Here is a 20,213-nt window from a genome sequence, read left to right on the forward strand (position 1 = left end):
TTAGACTAAAGAAAACTATTTAATTATACTTACAGAGATAGCCCAAAACTTCAAACACCTCAGTGATTAATATAAAAGTAATTGTATAGTAACTTTATAGTCTGATGAGTAGTAGGAGCAGTTGTGCAGTCAGAATACATGCAGAGAAATTAGTCAACAGCTGTAACTATTCAGACTGCAAAGGAGATAGAGACTTTTTAAAAATTTTTTTCATTTCCTTCACAAGGAAATCAGTGTCTGATTGATTCCCTATTCAGTTACTGGGTCAGAACATCAGCTCTGTAGAGCAGTGTGGCATCAAGGGGTCATGACCGGTTACATCAATGAAACATCTGGTCTCATGCCTGTATATTCATTTTACTGAAGGAACATCAGTAAATAGAATATACAGAGTTGCTGATTTTACATGTCAAAAACATGTTACAGACACTACCGAATTAATTGTTTCATTAAAAGGTCTGGGAATAGCTGGTTTAAAAATTAATTGACTATAATGTTTCCAGCTGGGATTTTCAAAAGAGCATAGGGGATTTCAATCTGCAAATCACACTGAGATTCAGGGACAGACTTTGATTTCTGAATTCCTGAGGGTCCTTCAGAAATCCCAACCTCAGGAGTTCATAGAGGGAAAAGTAGTCAGCAATGGAAGAGGCCAATGAGGAGTGTACGTCGATAGGAAAGCCATACTGTTAAGTTTATCAGGAAGATGTGAGTGTAGCCAACAGATTTAGTTTCCCTGAGCAGCTGCCAGTCCAAAGTGACTTTGCCTGTCATCTTTTAGCACATGGCTCTGTGCTTCTAAGAACTTCTTCCTGCCAAGCGTGCAAGCACAGGAGCCATAGGGAGTTTCCACTGGAACCAGAACCTGAGGGGGATGAGCACAAACACAGAGGTCATTTCCGAGACAAGGATGTGCCAGTATCATCACAGCAGAAACTGCAGCTATTCATCTCCTCATAAAATCATGCCCAGGCCCTTTCCTTCTCTTATGAACATCAGTGGTAGATGTTGCTGTTATCTCAAGTGAAAGTGGACTTGTAATGTCCACCTGAAAGAGGGCAAGGGTAGGATAGGATGGCAGCAGAATCACGACTTAGGGAGGGAGACTAGAGCATAAACAGACTATAGACCATTGATGCAAAATGGAATAACCCAGTTTCTCTCTGCTGCATGAGGATAACAGACTTTCAGTGGGACCTGGCTGTCAACTAGAGCAGCTGTGGAGGGAGGAGCAAATATATCTCATCCCCTCCATCTCTCACTCTCTGCCTGATCCCAGGCTTATACGTTGTCCACTGTTGGATCAATCTGCTTTGGCTCCTAATGGCTATGGAAACATCCTTTCACTGCTCCCTTAAAGTGCTGGTCTTCATAGAATCACAGAATGGTTTGGGTTGGAAGGGACCTTAAAGATCACCCAGTTCCAACCCCCCTGCCATGGGCAGGGACACCTTCCACTAGACCAGGTTGCTCAAAGCCCCGTCCAACCTGGCCTTGTCTTCTGTCACCTGGAGTTAGCCTTTGGCCCAGCTAACCTACTTGTAACCCCCACTGCACCAAGGTTGCTCCCTGGCCTCAGTGGTGCTGCCAATGGAGCAGAAAGAAGAGCCATAATGGGCTAGCTTTTCACATGACCTGGCTATGTGAAAGGATGACATAATGAATTTTGTTTGCTTAAAACTGCACAAGTTGACATTATAACTAAAAGTCAAATTCAGTGGAGAAAACAGGAATGATTTTTTCAGAGGTACTCTCGGTTACATATCCCTTTGATCTCCACAGCATTCCACTGTGCTCCTTTAGCTTTTATCAGTAACACAAGAAGGCAGTTATCCTTCTTCTGTAATCAGTGTAAATCTCTTTCAGAGGTAAGGTGGAGCTTTCACTGGGGCTGGGGGAGAGTTTCCTCCTTTTAACTCTGTTCTATGCAGAATTGCTGCTATGCTTTAAGGCTGGGTGTTTCTAGAGTCCAGGTAAGTTGTATTTGGAGCATTTACTTACTTCTTTGTCATTGGTCAAGCCTAGATTCTTCATGTCTACGACATTATAAAAAGTGTTGTTCAACACAGTTTCTATGACCTGTACCTGAAACCATGAAAACGAATGAGACAATGAAGTAGGGCACCTTTTCAGCCAACAGCCTGGCAATCTTTTCACTCACTGAAAAGAAAAGCAACAGAATCCCCCACCCCCATATGTACAGGGGTTCAATCTATTGAACGTGTAGACAACGTTGTATCACCCCTTTCACTTTCACTCATGTCCTGCCAAGCACTGAGTGATATTCTCCCCCATTGTGTTCACAGCTGGGGAGCAGCATATGAACTTCTCAGCGTGTTCATATTTTTTCAGACCATCTAGCTGTGCCACCAGTTTCCAGTCTTACTTGGGACTGCCAGAGGAAACAATAGGCTCATTTTGGTCTTCTCAGTGGTCCAGTTAACATTCACTATTGTTTAAGTAAAACATCAGCAGGAGGAAAGAAGATACCTGTGACACTTTGGAAAGGACGAGCATCTGGATACTGTTGACAGTTTTCTGGTAAGAGGGTGAATATTCCCCACAGTCGGGTGGCCCAGAAAAGGCTTCAAGGATACATTCACGGATTTTGTTCCTAGAGGCAACACAGATTCTTACAAAACCTTGTATCAGCTGTCTCTGTCTAGATCCGTAATGTTTCACTGTAGAGTGGGTTTTTTTCGTATTTTCTCTGTCTTTTCTGACAAATACATAGCACATGGGATTTTATGGAAGAGCAATTTCTTTGCCCTGTCACCTCCAAATTCCACCCCCCAGCTCTATAATTCACAAATAGGTGTTTTGCTAAAAGTGCTTAACAAATTAATTGTTAGTTTGTTCTCCTAAAGTGTTCTGTGCTGAACACTGAACTGTCCATTTAAATACTGCCCACTGATGCACCATCAGAGAGAGAAGTACCCCCCAAGCAGTACCCCCTCTCACCCCTCCTAACAAGTGCTTAGCGCCACTGCTGAGATCTGTGAGAGCGGCTGGGGCACAGCAACTGTAGATCTTGCCCTTACACCTGCTGTGTTGTATAGAGGGACTTTGGGATCATAGATTAGGTAATAAATATTACTCGATTTGATGTATACCATATGCAGTCAAAGTCAAAATCCTTGCATTCGCCATATGACCATTTGCAGAACAGCTCTCCACATAAAATCCTGTCATGCCTTTCAGGAAGAGTGGTGTGTTCATTCTTAAAGAAGCCTTCAAATCCAGACTGTGTGGTCTTCATAAGTTTCAGATCTTTAATTCCAGCAAAAACAACCAAAGGACCTGTGATCCAAAAATACGAGAAATATGAGCTCATTTTCATGCAGAGAGAAAGAAACCTCTGGGTGCGTACTTGCAGCGATAGCTTCAGAGCCATGAAGCAGTCTCTCCAGGACTCACTCATGTGCTTCTGTTGCAAACCTAACTACTTTTAAAAATTATATTCTGTGCACTGATGTTAGCAGAAAGGTAAGAAACAAGACAAGAAACTACTGAACTCAGAGCTCAATCTAGAAAACAGAGAATCCTATCGAGTGACCTGCACTCAAGGAGAGCTGAGGACACCCTTTATCTCACCTCCTTGGAGCTGGGACATGCATTGAGTTGGCTCTCACTGATGTCGGTTCAGAGACTAATTGCTCTAAAGGGAAATGAATAGGCTACTAGTGCTGCAGTGTACAGGAGAGGTGTGGTGAGCCATTTCTAACAACACAGACAGTGTAGCAGCTCTCTGTACAAAGACTTGGAGCCTCAGTCAGAAATTCACTTTACATACCCTTCCTGTCGGGAGTTTTGCATCTGTAAGAACTAGAGGGCAAGGAGCCAATGCAAATCCCTGCAGTTCAGCTAATTAGCAGGAACTGGCACTGATACAGATGCCACCCACAGGTTCAAACTGACAGCAGTTTTGCTCTGAGGCACTATTTATAAAATGTGCTGTTGTAGGTCACTGCTGCATGGGTAGATTATCATCTTCTAAAGACCAGTTGTATCCTGAACTTTGTTTTCTGACAAACACTTAGGATGGCAGCTAAACAATTTCAAGCAGTCAGTCATCTAGAGCACACCAAACTGATAACTGAAAATTTCACTGACCAGAGCTGCCAAAAAAGCAGATTCAGAAAAGAGAAACTTTATGGCACGCAGGCTTATTCAGAGCCTGTACGGATAGACAGTGGCTGAAGCCCAAGCTGCTGTTTCTGTGCTGCTCTTGGTGCTCACAGTATGTAGTTCAAAATTAATCCTTGAATATGTCTGGCGCAGAGTAATCCTGCCTCGGACTGGGAAAACTAACAGACTTTGTCTCTAAACTGTGTCTTTGCAGGAATTTATACTGGAAATAATTCCATTATGATGGATATTTCTAAATCACGTATTTGTTTAGAGGTTTGATTTTTTAATCTGCTCTGTCACTGGAAATGATCAAAACTGCATTTAACCTATTTCTTCTCTTGTTTACATTCATCATTGTTTTTGAATGAGTCCAAGGAGGTGTATCTATAATTTTGGCTACATCCCCCTGTTATTTACTAAAGCTTTAAAAAAAATCTAAAGAAGAGACTGTCCTTGGACAGGATATTTTAGGGTTTGTTCAGATCTTGATGAGTTCATTGCTTGGGTATAAGACTGTAATACACAGGTATTAATGTAGTGCAGATACTATTAGTGAACCTGGAGATATATTTATCTCATATTCAAATACATAGCCTTGTTTGAAAGAGCTCCTTGCAATGAATGATTTACCGAAAGGCTGGCTGAGTGGCTGGCTGTGCGGCAATCGACCTGAAACTCGCACTGAAGAATATAATGCCTAGGCAAAGATTTTGAGGTGAGCAGCCGTGCTGTGCTTTCAGTATGTTTTGTGCTTGTGCTGTCTTCAGCTGTCAAATGTTGACACTGTTAAGTTACTTATGATGTTTTCAGTTTCCAGAAAACTCTGAGCCTTTTATCAGCCAATACAATGGCAAAAAATAATTCTATTAAAGTTTCTTTTAATTATGAGAAAAGTGTTAAAAGCTAAGATTAACTGAGAAATAAATTTCCGTGTCTGGCTGATAGGTGCATAGGAGGATGCTAAAGATAGAGAAGGTTCTCTTATAAGAAAAATAAAAGGGATTTGAAAATCTTGTCTTTGGTTATTGTTCACCTAGGCAGGGAATCCTAAAGAAACAGCTAAAAAGCTACATGAAGGGAAGATTAAGAAGGAAAGGCTGTTTCTTCAGTAAGCTTTAAAGACTTTTTGTTTGTATAGAACCTGAAATTGCAGAATTTCATGCTGAATTTTCAAGGTGATGAAAAATTTAATTCAATCTGTACATTAATAGCAGCAGCTTTTCAAGAAAGCATAAATTCTTCTTCTTCTTTTTTTTTTTTTTTTTTTAATTCAGGTTTCTTTCTTTACATTTTCCAGAAACCAAAGTCAATACTATTGAAGCTGCTAAAAATACAGCAGTAGTTAACATTACTAGGAACATTAAAAAAGATTAGGTCAAGAGGCACTGGAGACTTGTACGGGCTCTCTCTTTTCTTTCAGTAGGAAGACAGGACCAATGCTCAAATGCACACCTTTCAGAACTTTTGTCCTGTCTGCAAGTGAAACTTGTCTTGTCACTGCTCCTAACCCTGGCACATTAGAGAAATAGGGAGAGAGGGTAGGATGGGAAATAGTTCTAAGTTACATTAGGGCAGTAATAGATAGATACTGAACTAATGTCTAAAACCACTGAACCCACTGTGTTAAATGATGGTCTCAACTCAGTTCTCAGTAGTCTGAGAGATGGATTAAATGAAACACCAACACAGTGAGATTGAATTTACACTCTTCCTGTGAGTCATAGCAACAAGAGATAATTTTTGTTCTCCCTTTGGAATGCCAATTTATGGACCAACAGTTGAGCTTGAAAGCCTATGTCTTTTAAGTTCACAAAACTCTTAGTGAAGCCAAATGGTGCTTTGTTTATGCGTGGCATGCAAAAATAGTAAGAACACTCTGAAGTATTTTCATGTGAAAAATTGTTTGCACATAGACCTGAGGGCTCATGATGTTCAAGCCAGCCTGGCTTGCAGCAACGAAATTGCATCTTTCTTAGAAATAAAACCAAGGCATGTTGACATGGTTTTGAAAATAACCACAAACTAGGCAATCGGCCTACAGCAGTGTGGTTTCATGATGCATTTCTATAGGGTAATGATAATACTGAGACTGCAGAATATAGTATCATCTGAAAAAGTAATCAGACCATTCTCAGAAGGCTACTAAATCCTGTGACAATATATAGCAGTTTTGCTGGATGTGCTGTTGTATGTTTAGGGTATACATACAAATGAGAGCTACAGTAGTTCTTCAGCCATGTCTCAGAGATCAAGGGCTGCAAAATTAAGACTATAAAAGTATTCTTTGTTTCAGACCTCTGGAGTGGTTTGGCTGTGCTGTAAGCCCTGTAACACCTTTAGCTGTGTCTAAAGCCATCTTCATCTCTCATCGGCGGAAATATTTACAGAGAAGTAGGGAAAGTTGCAAATTCTTTTCTCACCATTTCGGCACTGCTCAGCTTCACAAAAGCGGATCCCATCAGGAACGCATATGAATGAGTGGATGTGGGGAACGCCATTCTGCGATTTAGAGCAGACATGTAAGTAAAGGTGCAGTAAATACTATCTTAACTTGAAAACGGGAACTAAGAGAGTGATAAATGGCTTCAGCATAAACAAACTGAATGCGTTAGTATTTTAGATACCTCATGTAGACGTTGCCATGGTACTTCTTGAACATAGGTTTTGACGTACGCCACTTGGCAAAATGTTGTCATGAAGTGTTTGCAGATATCTATAGCAAATTGTTCTAAAGTCGGGATCTAAGACAACAAATAGTATTATTAGAAAGAAGCAATTACCTCATGTACAAAAATAGATTGTTCTGACTGTTGTAAATATTTGGGAAGGATCAATGTTAGAAATACAGATTTCTGTCATTTCTGATTTTCCGCACTGTGCCTAGTCATTTGATCAGCTTGCAGCATACACTGCAAATAGCTACAGTCACATCAAGAATCCCCCATTCTGTGGTATAGTGAGCTGCAGTTCTTCGACTGAGTGAAACTGCTACAGAAGCCTTACACTTTGAGGATATAATGCTGAAATAATCATAGTGATATTCTGATTGAGCTTTACAGACTAAAGATGGGATTTCATTACTGAGACAATTTATGTTACAGATTGTCATGATGATAGATGCAATTGAGGGACGTAAGAGCACAGTTAACAATTAAAAGGAGTCTCACATACATACACATTTAAAAATGCTATATAGGAATAATGCATTATTATGTGCTATTAAATTAAAAAAAAGATGGATCTTATATGACAAATCAACAAAGAAAAGGCTTTGGAAAACTAAGGAGTCCACAGGATAAGCACTGGAGGAGAAAAAAATTCTTTCCTGAATCACTGAAGGTGACTAGTGCTGATCTGACATGCCAATGGGGGAGAGATTATTTTGATGCATTTTGAAAACAAAAAGCTAGTATAACAAACACTTCCAAATGAAGTCATAAGAAACAGCAAGGCTAGTTAAAAAATACCCCATTTTTTTTGGCCAACACAAGGACAATATTCTTTATGGTGTCTGTAGGTATCACAAGGGAGTTGTTTCCATCCAGGTACTCATGAGCAGAAGTCAGCCGGAGATGCGTGCACACTTCCACTTCTTTAACAAAGTGCTTCTTCCCTTCTCTGTGAAGGCGAAGGAACTTAATTGTGTTCTTCCCATATTCACAGTTGAGGACTTCTACATCCTTGATCTGCAGAGAAAATACATGACAATTGTAAAGGAACCCAGTGGAAGCCTGAGTGTGCTCAATGAAACATAGACAATGTTTATGGCCTTTATTTCAGTGGTTACCTGCAATAATGAAAATATTTCCATTATACATTGCAAAGTCCTGGCAGGAAGAAAAAACACTTTAGGAAGCTATTACATTAGTAGCAGGTGTGATAGAATTTTAAAATTTTATGGGGGGCAGATCATATAACATGAGTAACAGTGAACTAGTCTCTCTGGTTCATCATCTTTGGATTAGCCCTGACTATAGACCTTCACTGAATCTCCCCTCCATCACCTCTTTCTGAACCCAGTGTCCCAGTGCATTCAGTCACTGCAGGTACAGCCGTGCAGAGGGCAGGCAGCATTCACACCCGCACCCTCCGCTGTCACTCCACTGGGGCTGGCTCTGCTGGGCTGGGCTGCACCTCTCCAGATACAACTCCTGATTTTCACTGGCACCAAGGACTTTCACCACCTCCTACTCCTCTAGCTCCCAGCTCTCATGACTGCTGTCAGGCACCACGTGTGCAATGCACTGAGCCCTCTCTGTTTTCACGCAGAAGCTGTCAAAACATGGTCAGCATCCTGCATGGCAGAGCCCCCCGTTAGCAGGCAGAGCCCCCCATTAGCAGGCAGAGCCCAGCAGGTACTCCATCTCCCCAGGGCTGGCCCCCGTCACGCACCCAGAGGCGCAAGGCTGAGTGGAAGCAGTGAGTATCAAAGCAATTCTTCCATGAGGGACAGGAAGGTTGCTTTGTAAGCAGGCAGAAGTCCCAAACAGAAAATGGGAACAGCTGACACATTCTTGGCATGTTGTGTGTTTTATTACCCCCTCTGTGCACATTGCAATTCCTGAGAGAAAGAAGAAAAGACAGACCGAGCTGGGCTCGTTGAAAGCAGTTCCTCATAACCGTGTTATGGCTCTGATCTCCCACCAAAGGGATCAGAAATGAGTCTGAGCAGCAAAATTCAGGTCTCGATCCACACCTCCAAAATCCTGGCTTTCTGGGATCGTTGGTTTTGTTTGTGCTAAGCCTTATTCAGTTTTATCCTGCTTCTGTCAAACACACCTAATTTACACATCTAAATATTACAGTGTTGGAAAGGCTATACTAGAAAGGAGACAAAATTCTGTGAAGGTTGTGAAGATTTCTGTTATGCTATATCCAAAGCTTATTGCACAAGATTTTCCCTGAGGCTGAAATATCCCATACTTGGTATCAACATCTTTTAATGTAAATCAGCACCTTTTAATGTAAGCATAATGAGGAGGGAGAAAGAATATTTTACACACCAAAATACAAATTGAAGCTTTTTATGTGTGAGTTGCTAAAAGACTATCAGATGTAAAATTGCTCGATTCACACATTTGTTCCTAAGAGAAATGCTAATGCACTTAAAAGATAATTTAAAAAAAAATTAACTAATTGTAAGTAAATTACTGTGGCTCAGAGATCAGAGCATTTTCTCTGACTGTCAGTCCCTGCAGGCTCAATCCCCACAGACAAGTGAAGGCCCCACTGCCAGAGCCAGAACTGGGCAGGGCTCAGCGCTGCACCAGAAACCCTCTTTGCAGGAATGTGCCTGCTGCCAGGGCTGTTTGGAGAGGTAGTGAGATGGAAATGATTTTGTTTTGCTTGTCTGAACACTGAGGTTTCTTCATATAGTTGTAAAAAATTCATACTTCAGTCATGCAGCACTGAAAACAAAAAAGGTTTCGGTATCTACAGCTTTTTTTTTTTTTTTTTTTTTAAAGCAGAATACCTTGACTATTCTAAACAGTCAAAATACTACCTCCTAAAATACAAGGGTAAGTTTTCTCAAAACCATAACTTGACAACTGTCATTTTGCCCTTTTGTTGCCCAAAGAAATCGTGAGCGGTTTCCAGCGGGTCCCGGGAGCCCAGGCCCCGCTGCCGACAGCCGTCCCTGCAGTGGGAGCCTGACCACCCGAGCTGGCTCTGCTGTCCCGGGCAGCCGCCCAGGGTGTGCTTACTGCCTCGTACGGCAGGAGCTGACAGTTAACGCACACAACTTCTCCTTTTAGAGCCTACTCAGTGCTTGCCTTGTGCAGCTGAGAAACCAAAATGCCCGCGGGATCTGCACGGTGTCACCCTGCTTTACTATTGCTTCTCTCCTCTGCACCCCTGTGGGCAGCTGAGATCTCCTGCAGGAATGAAGACGGGGAGACAGTCGATTGGTAAGTAAATACCACGCAGAGGAGAAACTCTGGGTGAGTAAATAACACTTGAGATTAAACCGCATGAAGGAGGTGGATCACTGAGAAGTAATGCATAGCAATCACTGTTTTACTCCTGTTTGCTTGTGAGTAGTAGCTGAATTTTGCATTTGAAAAACCTATGATAAGTTACTGAAATGTGACTTCCTTTCACTGAACCAACCACCCTACTGCATTGTGACTAACTGCAAAATAATCACCGTTTTACACAGCGTTCATGTCTCATCATCAAAGGGAGTGTAACCTGTGTTCGGGTGCCAAGGCTGCGCTCGCCGGTGGCAGCCCCAGGGGCGCCTGGCCCGGGCCAGGGCTCCAGCACGTGGCTTGTCTGGCTGAGGGAAAATAGCCGTATCTCGCCCTTAGCCTCGTCGCTCGTACCCCAACAGCAGCGTGGTGGGACTTGTCCCCTTGCTGCCGTCGCTGAGGGGGAGCGGAGGCTGGGCCGCCCCAGGAGGGATGCGGGAGAGGCGCGGTGTGGGGTGGCAGTGTGAGAAAGCGCCGTCTGCGCCTTGTGACTGAGGAGCAGAGGTCGTTCCCCACCGCCGGAGCTGCCGGCACGTTAGAGCTGGTACCATCCTGCTGCCAGCAGATTAACGTGCTTTGAAGATGAAAGATGTAAAGTATAATTACATAATATCCAGCCCACGCTTAAAAAGTGAAACAAGAGCTCTTAAAAAAGAGCACGGAAGCCTCCCAAAGATAAATATCAACCAATTTCAAAAGAAAAGTGTCTTTCTCATGGAACAATGATTACTTTGGATACAAGTGATAAAGAAGTAGATGCTATTCTTGCACATCCCTTCCCTTGCACACAGAGCTAGCTGCAGGGAAAGCAGGAGTTCCTCACACTGCAGGCAGGCTACTCAAGCAGGACCATAAATCTGGTTTTGCTCTGTATAGGCACAGCATCAAACGTATGAGGGTCTGGTCCATCTCTGTGACCTATCACCCTTGCCAAGGCCCTTCTGGATAATGTGATTTTTTTCAGGAATCAGACTCTCAGTGGGTGCAGCTACCCAACAACTTAAAGGTACAAGAAATCTTATTTCTCCACAAACTGCAATTATTCCTTGCAGAATGAGTCTGTCTGTGCTAAAGCTAAACAAAAAAACCAGACCAAACACAAACAAACAAAACAAAACAAAAAAACATTTACCATCCATTTCTTAAATGAACACGATTTTTGTATCCAAATTCTCTGAGAAATTCTGTGAAAGCTGTGGCTAGGAGTAATTCACCTGTGCCTCTGTGTGAACACCAGCAACGAGGGATCTGTTCCAGATGGGAACTTGGGGGTCTGCACAGGGAAAACCATGTTCCCTTCTGACAAATTTAGCAGGAAGGACAGGGGAGATTTCCTTTCCAATATGCCATGATCACAGAATCACAGAATCTTGGAAAAGACCTTGAAGATCATCACAAATGAAAGAGAAACTTGCCTATCTTCAGGGGTCATCCTAGTTTATTGACAAGAAATGGTCAACTTCTTCCTGATTCTGGATTTAGTTGCTATGAAGCTGATAGGAGAAGCAGAACTGAAACTGCTGAGAAAAGCTTCCTTTTAACCAAAGCTTCCTCTTAAATGCCCTTTCAAACAAACACAGCACTGCAGGTTTTGTATTCAGTTAGCAAGAGCTTTATGTGAGTTCCTACTATTCAGTGTTTTCATCCTGCAATATTCCGTAACTACTCAGTATTCAGGCACCCTTTCAGTTGCTACTAAACCGGAGGAATCACTTGCCTTATCTGACCTGATCCCACTGCGCTCCCCAGCTGTGCCTGCGGTTCCTACCCATGCACAGCGCCTGGGCTGGCAAAAGTCTCTGCTGTGTTTTCATTCCATGCAGGAGCTCATCCCACCATCTTCACTGCACCTCGCACAGGGACCACCAGAGCAAATGGCCTTAGGATCAGCTCTCTAAGGAGGGCACAGAGTCTTTCCTTTATTCATCCAAACTCACTGTATTCTGTGAGAAGCTTTTCATGCAAATAAAAGCCAAAACTCTGCTCTCTGAGAAGTGTTGAGTCAAGGACTGAAGCCATGGATGTACATTGTTTGGGGTTTTTTTGGGGGTGGTGGTGGAAGAAGTAAATATGTGATTAAGAAGTAAAGATGTGATTATTTGTAGTAAGTTAGTGTTCAGTCACAAGCAAACAATGTGACAACACTAACTGGGTGTAAGCAGATTTGCTTTTCCTTGGTTCTCAGGAAAGTAACTTTCACTCTGCTCCCACAATACCTAAGCTCTTGAGAAACTTCCTGTGCACAAATAGCAGTGAAGACTTTTATACAACTTTAATTGCTAATACACTCAACTGACTTTCTGGAAAGGGCCAAAACATGTATCCACTGGGAATTGGCAAGCAATTTACTGATAGCTCAACTACGGCCATTCCCGTAAGCATACCTGCTAACGCGGATTTGTCAGATGCAAGGCTGTAAACACCCCGAGAGCATAAATCTTCCACTACATTTCAAAGCAGATAGGAAAGGCTTTGTATGCTAATTCCTGGATCAGCTCGTACTACTGTAACGACTGCTATTCCTCTCCTTTCCAAATCTTCATTTCATATAAAGGGATTGTTGTGATGCCTCGTGCATGGACAGCTCTCCCCAGCCTTGCTATATAGATCACTTTCTTCTCTTCTCCGTGATCTGTCATCAGCAACAATTTCTCCTGAGATATTTAAGGAACATCACTCAGTCTGTGGCAATGCAGGTGGATTACCAGGATCACCAGTGGTGTGTTTCTCTTCTGCCTGTACATGTACGTTTCCCATGGATTAAATGTTCCTCTAGCAAAATGCTTTTCTGCCACTTCTTACCTGCTTTCAGAGATGCTGGTTTTGACCAACTTGAGATTGTAAATCAACAGGGCGAGGCTTGCTCCTCCTGATATATTTGAAGGGTTAAGAACAGTCAGGCTGCATTTTTGGTAAATAGTATAGGATTGAAGATAATGCTGCTCAGTTCTTACTTACTATTGACATAAATAACAAATTATTCAAGTACAGCACTCAAAGAAAGTGGCTCAATTAATTATATTGCAATTAATCCCATGGACTTGTGCACTGGGAAAACCTGTTTACTTCATCAGGGACATTAATGTGAAATGAGCCATTTACTGACAATATTGAGTACTCTACAATTTTGAAAAGATTTGTCTCTCTGGCTAATGGTTTGCAAATATCCAGTCTGCAACAGTTCAGCAGAGTGTGAGTCTGTTATCAAAAGTAGGATTGGAACAACATTGTCACATGGCTTTATACTTATTTTGTGGGTTTAATATGTATAAATATAACATTATCATTTTTATAATTTTATCTATTTTATATAAAGTTATATTTGTATAATGTAAGAATGTATTGGTAAGAGGTGTCCAGGTTGATCATGAGAATATCAGACTGAGTTTGGGACCTGAGGTTCTCTACCAGCATCAGGAGCAATAGGGATTTGGTGGCTAAACAGGACTCCAAATCAGGGCCACCTCAAATTCTTTTGGGGTACCAACAGCAATCTGTCACAGCAACAGGTCAAACCATCCTCCCTTGCTTGCTAAGAAGCAGAACAAATTTGTCTGCAGCAGGTACTGCGCTGCCAAAGTGCTGCTGGTTCCTGCACTGGGTCACCTCCTCCAGGCTGGGAGATGTCCACACCGCAGGCTGGTGGCACTGGTCCCCCTCCAGCATAGCAGCATGGGCATCCCCGGAGTCACCCTGCTCTTAAATCCTCAATCCTTACACATTCAAACAGGATGGTTGTAAAAAACAAGTCTTCTTCACTGTCACAGGTTTGCTCTTTACAAGTTGCCAAAACATGCCAAAGGAGAGATTCCCTTGCTGGGGCTGGAATACATGTACATGGACACCCTGGCTCCACAGTGGCAGCTCGGTAAATACCTCGTCAACATGACACAGGGTGCTCTGGGACAAACACTGAAGCAGCTGTACGAGATGTATGAATCTGAGGCAAGTGACATTTAATTATCATTTTATTAGTACACTTACTTGATATTACATGCAAATGAAATGAAACCAGCCAAAAAAAGCACTTAGAGGTATGGCCAGACCTGACCAACTAGATCTACTAAAACACATCAAGGGGAGTGTCTCGACAGCTGGGCAGTTTATTTGCAGTTTTGGCTACAATTAGAAATTACCCTTGAACTTCCATTTTCTAGTCAAGCCTATCACACACTTAAAGCATTGCCCATCAGAAAAATGAGCATTGGCACATAGTTCCTTTGTTTTTTTCTCTGCAATCCATGTTGAGCAACGTCTGAAGCTGTGAACTGGCTGTGAACTCAGACCAGGGCCAGTGGTGACTATTACAGACACTTGTCCTAAGTCCTCCCATGTGCATGTGTTTCATGCTCTGTCTCAAATCAAATCTGGGTTTTGCTCTTCTCCCTGAAATCACTGTGACTGTTTCAGCAGAGATATGCTGCTTGTTAGGCCTTTTTTTCCCCCCACAATCAGACACCTCATTTATATTTGTGTGAAGTGATTAGAAAATACCACAAGATCTGCCTATAGTTATTTTGTTACCATCTACATAGTATTCTCGGGAGTCTGGGTGTGTCTTTGCATTTTTGCTGTGGGTTAGTGGTGGTAAAGTGTCATTAATTTCGATGTGGAAGAGATTCCCACAGTCAGTCAAATATTGTCAATCTGTTCAACTGTCCTATTCTGGTCAATTGTCCTATTCCAGGTCTCACTGTAATTGTAATAAACTGCTTACAAATTCAAAGTACATCAGGAGGGGAAGCATGTCCCAACTCCTTTGAAGTTCTCTGTTCAGAGAGAATAAGGTGTGGCTATATGCAAACCTTTTGCTTGTCCTTCATAAGAACGCTTGTCACGTCTATTTTCCTCAGCAAACATTTTCACCTGGTCTGGTTGCTAAATCAGAGAGGCACAAAAAAAAGAGGGGGGGGGACTTCTTTGCAAGCGAGTGCCCAATAAACCCATGTAAATTGTCTTAGTGAGTATATTCAACCTCTTGAGGAAGGGCTACTGCAATGATTGAGAGAACTTCCACTTTATATTAACTGGGACCCTAATGCTGAGTCTTCAGGTTTATTCTACTGTAACTTCTGTGGAGACTGTGCCAGCTGAATTGGGAGAAGGATTAGGCTCATGGTGTTCACACAGAAAAGTCCTGAATTCTTTTTTCTGTTCCCAGCAGAAGCTCGCTTGAATGCTTTCCTTTTACTGAATGTCATGTTTCAGAAATGTGTGTTTTCCTGCAGAAGAACAGCATTGCATATGCGATATACAATGATGAGGTCCCTGAACCAGACTCCAATGGGTGGAAGAGAGGACATACCAAAGGTACAAGGAGAGTCCCAAGTTATTATTTTCTCCTTTCTAAAGTTGTGGATAGCATCTACTTGTCTGTCTATCTGCATATCTAAAATTCCTGCCTAAAGCAAAACTGGAGAATGATTTGCATCATGCGTGGTTTGTTGTATAGTTATATATGCTGCAGCGTCTGTTTTGGTTTTGCTATGCCTGTGCTATGTTGAAGAACTCTTAGGGCTTATGGACCCTTTGTTTTCAAGAGTTAAAATTTATGTATCTCCTTTCAGCGAGTGCAGACCACATTGTCCTGAGCCTAACAGCAACAGCAGTACAAAACGCGAAGTGAAAGGCACTCTAAACCCCTCCAAACTCTCTCTCTCTGGGGCAAGAAGCTGCTGCCAAGATCATGGAAGTGCTAAAGCATGCAGCAGAAGTAAAGCAAGACTTTAAATAAGTGTAAAGTTCAGTGGAGGTGTACATGTTCCGCTGAGGAAGCAGATGGGGTTTGCCCAGCCTGACTCTGGGATGACCACATTTTGCAGGGCTGTGTTTTCAGGCTGCAGCCATGGGGACAGCTTGGAGCTGTGCTCCTCCCTGGAGCACCCTGCTGCAGAGGGAGGCACAGCCTGTCTCTCTGCTGCTTCCCTGCGGAGGAGAATTTGGTCTGGGGAAGAAAACACAGCATTGACGGAATCTGTTTCCATTTACGCAGAGAACATATGAAGGGAAGGAAAATGAGTAGTGGAGAGAGGGTCACAGCCACTAAATCATCAGGCTTTTTAAAGACAAAATTTGAGCAGAGAAAGAGAAAAATTTTGAAATTTTTTTTTTCAAAAGAAACATGGTGACAGTTTGAGTTAGGCTATGCAGGAGAGAATTAATGCAATTTTAATAGAATGTTAGTGTCTCTTATAATCCATTGAACTATTCTAGAGCCAGTTTACTGTAGACATTAACACACTGAAGTGTGGTGTCTGCAGCAGCAAATCCAAAGTAGGACACAGCTTTATCATCTCAGGGCTTCTTCCTCCTTAATTCATTTGCAATAACTTTTTTTTTTTTTTTTTTGACAGGTTTTCTGCTCTTGGACAAATCACAAGGCTTCTGGGTGATTCACAGCGTGCCCCTGTTCCCTCCCATCCCTGAGGATGGTTATGGGTATCCAGCTACTGGGGAGTCCTATGGACAGACAGCCATCTGTATAACCTTCAAATATGACCAGTTCACAGAAATAGGTATGAGAATTTTCTCCCTAAGAAAGCCTTTGCCCCACCGCACCTCTCTGACTGCTTTCCTCGAGGCTTCACCTCAAAAATTGCTTGTTCTTGTCCTTCATTGTCAAATTCAGAAACCAAGTGGGGCTTGGAAACAGCGTTCTTGGCCTCAGTTATGTTTATCCAATGATTTCCTGTGTGAATGTGGGAAATTCACTCTTCTACTCTGTCTCCATCTCCCTGTGGGGACTAGGGATAATAATAGTCACAAGTGCAGTTCGAGAGTAGACTCAGTCCGTGCATACAAAATGCTTTGGAAGGATGAAGTAGGATGATTAATCTTTTTTAACAGTAATAGCTTGTTCAGCTGCAATCATCTGCAGTTCTAAAAATGTAAGGCAACCACTGCTTGAGTCTGAGTAGTAGCCTTGACTCATCAGAAATATGAAGTATGGAGGAAATATCACCCAGAATTTACCCAGGTACTTTTTGTTACAAAAAATACCAATACTAAAATTGGAAAAAACTCAAATCCATACCTGTAAGATTCAGAACAATCTGAGAGTGATATCTGGTACTGGGATCCTGAAAGGGACTATCAAAAGGCGTTACAAGAAGTCATACTTCTTAAGTATGACAAGAAGTCATGCTTCTTAACGCTTTTCACACTGTTTTTCACTCTTTTCTCAGTTACAAACCTCAAATGATATTAACAAAACACATAAACTGAGCAAATGGCCAGCCTAGCCATACCCCAGAGCTATCTAAACCAGGTTCCTGTTTGTGGAAGCACATCTATGCATGTGTTTAGGAAAAGAGGACAAGAAAATGAGACACTTACACTAATGCTTTTCCTGCTCCATCCTCCCAGTTTCTGGTAATCTGTGGTTCAGGGGATTTCCTGAGCCGGAAAGACTGGAAAGTTCCTGATGGACTGGTCTTCCATGAACTCATCTAATGAGCCCATTTGTTCCCTTGCTCTTTATGATATCCATCGCAAGGAATTCTACAGTTAAGCTGTGCACTGTACAGAAAAGTAAATTTCTTCTGCAAATTCAATCCAGACACTGAAAGTCAAGCTCTGTTCTCCCTAGAACCAAACTAGACCCTTTGGCATCTCTCCTGTTTGCATTTGGCTTGGCAACTGTAACTGACTGGAAACTACTCCTGTAAATATGGACAGGCTTGGATTTACACATGCTGTCTGAGCGCTGTGTGACTGCTTAGAGGCTTGAAGATGAACATGGGTGGAAGTGGCAGTGGACCAAGACCACTGGTTAACAGTTCTGCTAGGAATAATGAGGTGTAAATAGAAAAACCTAAGCATACTCTCCCAGCCAGTCTACGTGCCACAGGGCCAGTCAGAATACAAAGCAACTAAACACGTTTTTTGGTTGCTAAAATAAGATACTTTGACACTGAACTCCTCCAGGAGATAGGCTGTGAAGACTAAGAGGGATTTAAGTGTCCTTTCCAAGGCAGAACTTTGCTCTCTTGATTGCTTCACTTTAACCCATTTTAATACTGCATGTGTTCATTTCTTTGGGTTTTTCTTAGACCAACAGATGCTGAGTAATAATCCAGGAATCTACAGCTGTTCCATCCCTAACATCTTCCAAGCTGACCTCCCAAATCTGCAGAAGCTCTGTGCAGGGTCCAGGCTGCCCTCAGTCCCCTTGCACCACCTCTCCAAGCTCCAGTCAGCTCACGGGGAAACATTTCTCCACTTTGCAAAGTCACACTTGTTCATAGATGGTAAGAGTAGCTGTTGCTCTATCACACATTCTCAAGCAAGAAATAAGTAATTAATATATTCTTTGGAAATTAGTATTTTCTCTGAGGGGAAAAAAGAAGTTCAGCTTCAGAAATAAAGGTAACAGAGGGCAAGGAATGGTGTCCCATCATAATATTCTCTCAGCCCCACAAAGTGAAAAGCTGTCTGGTCCTTCAGATGCCTTAAGGTGTTCAACAATGTGAATTTCAGAAAATTTATTTTCTGTTATTCAACATTAACAACAAAGAACAAAAATGGGCTTTGAATCATCTGCTTTTTTTTATTATGAAGAAGGCTTGAAATTTTTTTCCTTTCTTTTTTTTTTTTCCTGCTGATTGTTTGTAACAGGTTTTCTAGGAGAAGGAGTAGAAGCAGAAATTAGCTTCTGAAACGAAAGTCAAAATAAGGAGAGGGGGCAAAATTCTCTCTGGCTCACTTTCTGCATTTGAATGAAATGAGCCCAGTTTAGGTGATGCTTTTCAGTCACCTCTTAAATGAAGGAACATGAAGGACTAATTTCGCACAACCTGTGTTATTCCACAGATATCTACGTGGCCTGGATGGCCCAGGAACTGAAAACCGATTTGTTGGCTGAATCCTGGCAGCATTCCGGCCAAAAACTTCCTTCAAATTGCTCTCTCGACTACCACGTCTACAACATAGACCTAATAGGGATGCCATTGAATTTCACCTTCTATTCCATTAACGATCATTCCAAATGGGCTGTTTCAAGGACATACGAAGATCAGTGGACGTGCATTGGAGACTTAAACCGCGCTGCTGAGCAAGCTTGGAGAAGTGGTGGGTTCATCTGTACACAGAATGAACATATCTACAAAGCCTTCAGGCATTTGATAATCCACTACAACAGTTGCACCGATGCTTCCACATTGATATAATGAACCATTCCTCCCAAAGAGTACAGCCCCTCATTACACAGAAAGTGTAGGAAATATCTCCCTTAAATTATATTTTCACTCTGAAAAATGGCCCTGTGAGTTGCCAGATGTGTTAGCCCTTCACCTCATTAGCTATGAAAGCAGGTGGTTTGCAGGTAAATTATGGCTGTTTTTCTCTGGGTGATGGACCAGCAGGCCCTGTGTGTGCTGAGCCACGCTCCGCTCTCTCCCTGGCTCCTCTCACCATCAGCGCCGGGCTGGGACGCTGCTGCACAAGGCTACACCAAAGCACATCGCTGTGAGCAACTGTGCACAGGCGTCCCCAGGGCAACTTGTGAGTGATGCCAGACATGGGACAGGAGGAACTGGTCTCGTTAGCTAGGCTGTCAGGGCTGGACAGCTAGCAAGAGAAAAGTACCCCAAAATGCTTCAAAATTGCCCCACGTTCCAGGCACTGTTGACATCAATCACAGCATTTCTGCTCAGTTTGGGCTGAATCTCTTAAAGAGGTGACATAATTAGATACAGACAGGGAGATGAGTCGATCTGTGGACAGAAAGGCTTCATTTTTACATGATTAATCTTTAGAGAAGAAATGAGCTTTAAATCATTTGTAACCGATAGCTTGGGAGTATTTCTAGTGCTTTTATTCATGTACAGCAATCTTATAAGCAAATAAACATGTCCAAAATATGAATAAGCAAAATAAATTAAGAGCAAAAATGGTCTGTTTACAGCTTCCCTCTTCCATCTTTATAGCTATTGGTGGTTGGTTACAATGTTTTATAGCTGCCAAAGGAAAAATGGAGACAATTAGGAAAAAAATTTGAGAGAAAAGAGAAGAAAATATTTGAAGGAAGATGTTATTACACCTATATTTTCACACTACAACAAACGTGGCTGTTAATTTTCAATACTTCCAGTCTCAGGCTTAGGACCTGAA

General features: G+C 42.3%; 2 protein-coding genes across 2 annotated transcripts; one reads left to right on the forward strand and one right to left on the reverse strand.

Annotated features, from left to right (window-relative positions):
• Positions 1 to 727: 727 nt before the first annotated feature.
• On the reverse strand, positions 728 to 8,684 carry LOC141926797 (uricase-like). Its single transcript, XM_074833196.1, has 8 exons — positions 8,670 to 8,684; positions 7,599 to 7,871; positions 6,756 to 6,872; positions 6,552 to 6,630; positions 3,114 to 3,300; positions 2,491 to 2,614; positions 2,002 to 2,085; positions 728 to 865 (listed from the first exon to the last, which is right to left on the reverse strand). The coding sequence occupies exons 1-8, from the start codon at positions 8,682 to 8,684 to the stop codon at positions 728 to 730; spliced, it is 1,017 nt and encodes a 338-aa protein (XP_074689297.1).
• DNASE2B (deoxyribonuclease 2 beta) lies at positions 6,427 to 19,995 on the forward strand. The gene is made up of 7 exons (XM_074832379.1): positions 6,427 to 6,650; positions 9,888 to 10,040; positions 13,871 to 14,048; positions 15,332 to 15,413; positions 16,457 to 16,618; positions 18,155 to 18,352; positions 18,915 to 19,995. The coding sequence occupies exons 2-7, from the start codon at positions 9,928 to 9,930 to the stop codon at positions 19,268 to 19,270; spliced, it is 1,089 nt and encodes a 362-aa protein (XP_074688480.1). The 5' UTR covers positions 6,427 to 6,650; positions 9,888 to 9,927; the 3' UTR covers positions 19,271 to 19,995.
• The last annotated feature ends 218 nt before the right edge of the window (positions 19,996 to 20,213 follow it).

Source organism: Strix aluco, chromosome 8 (genome assembly GCF_031877795.1).
Source record: "Strix aluco isolate bStrAlu1 chromosome 8, bStrAlu1.hap1, whole genome shotgun sequence".
NCBI lineage: Eukaryota > Metazoa > Chordata > Aves > Strigiformes > Strigidae > Strix > Strix aluco.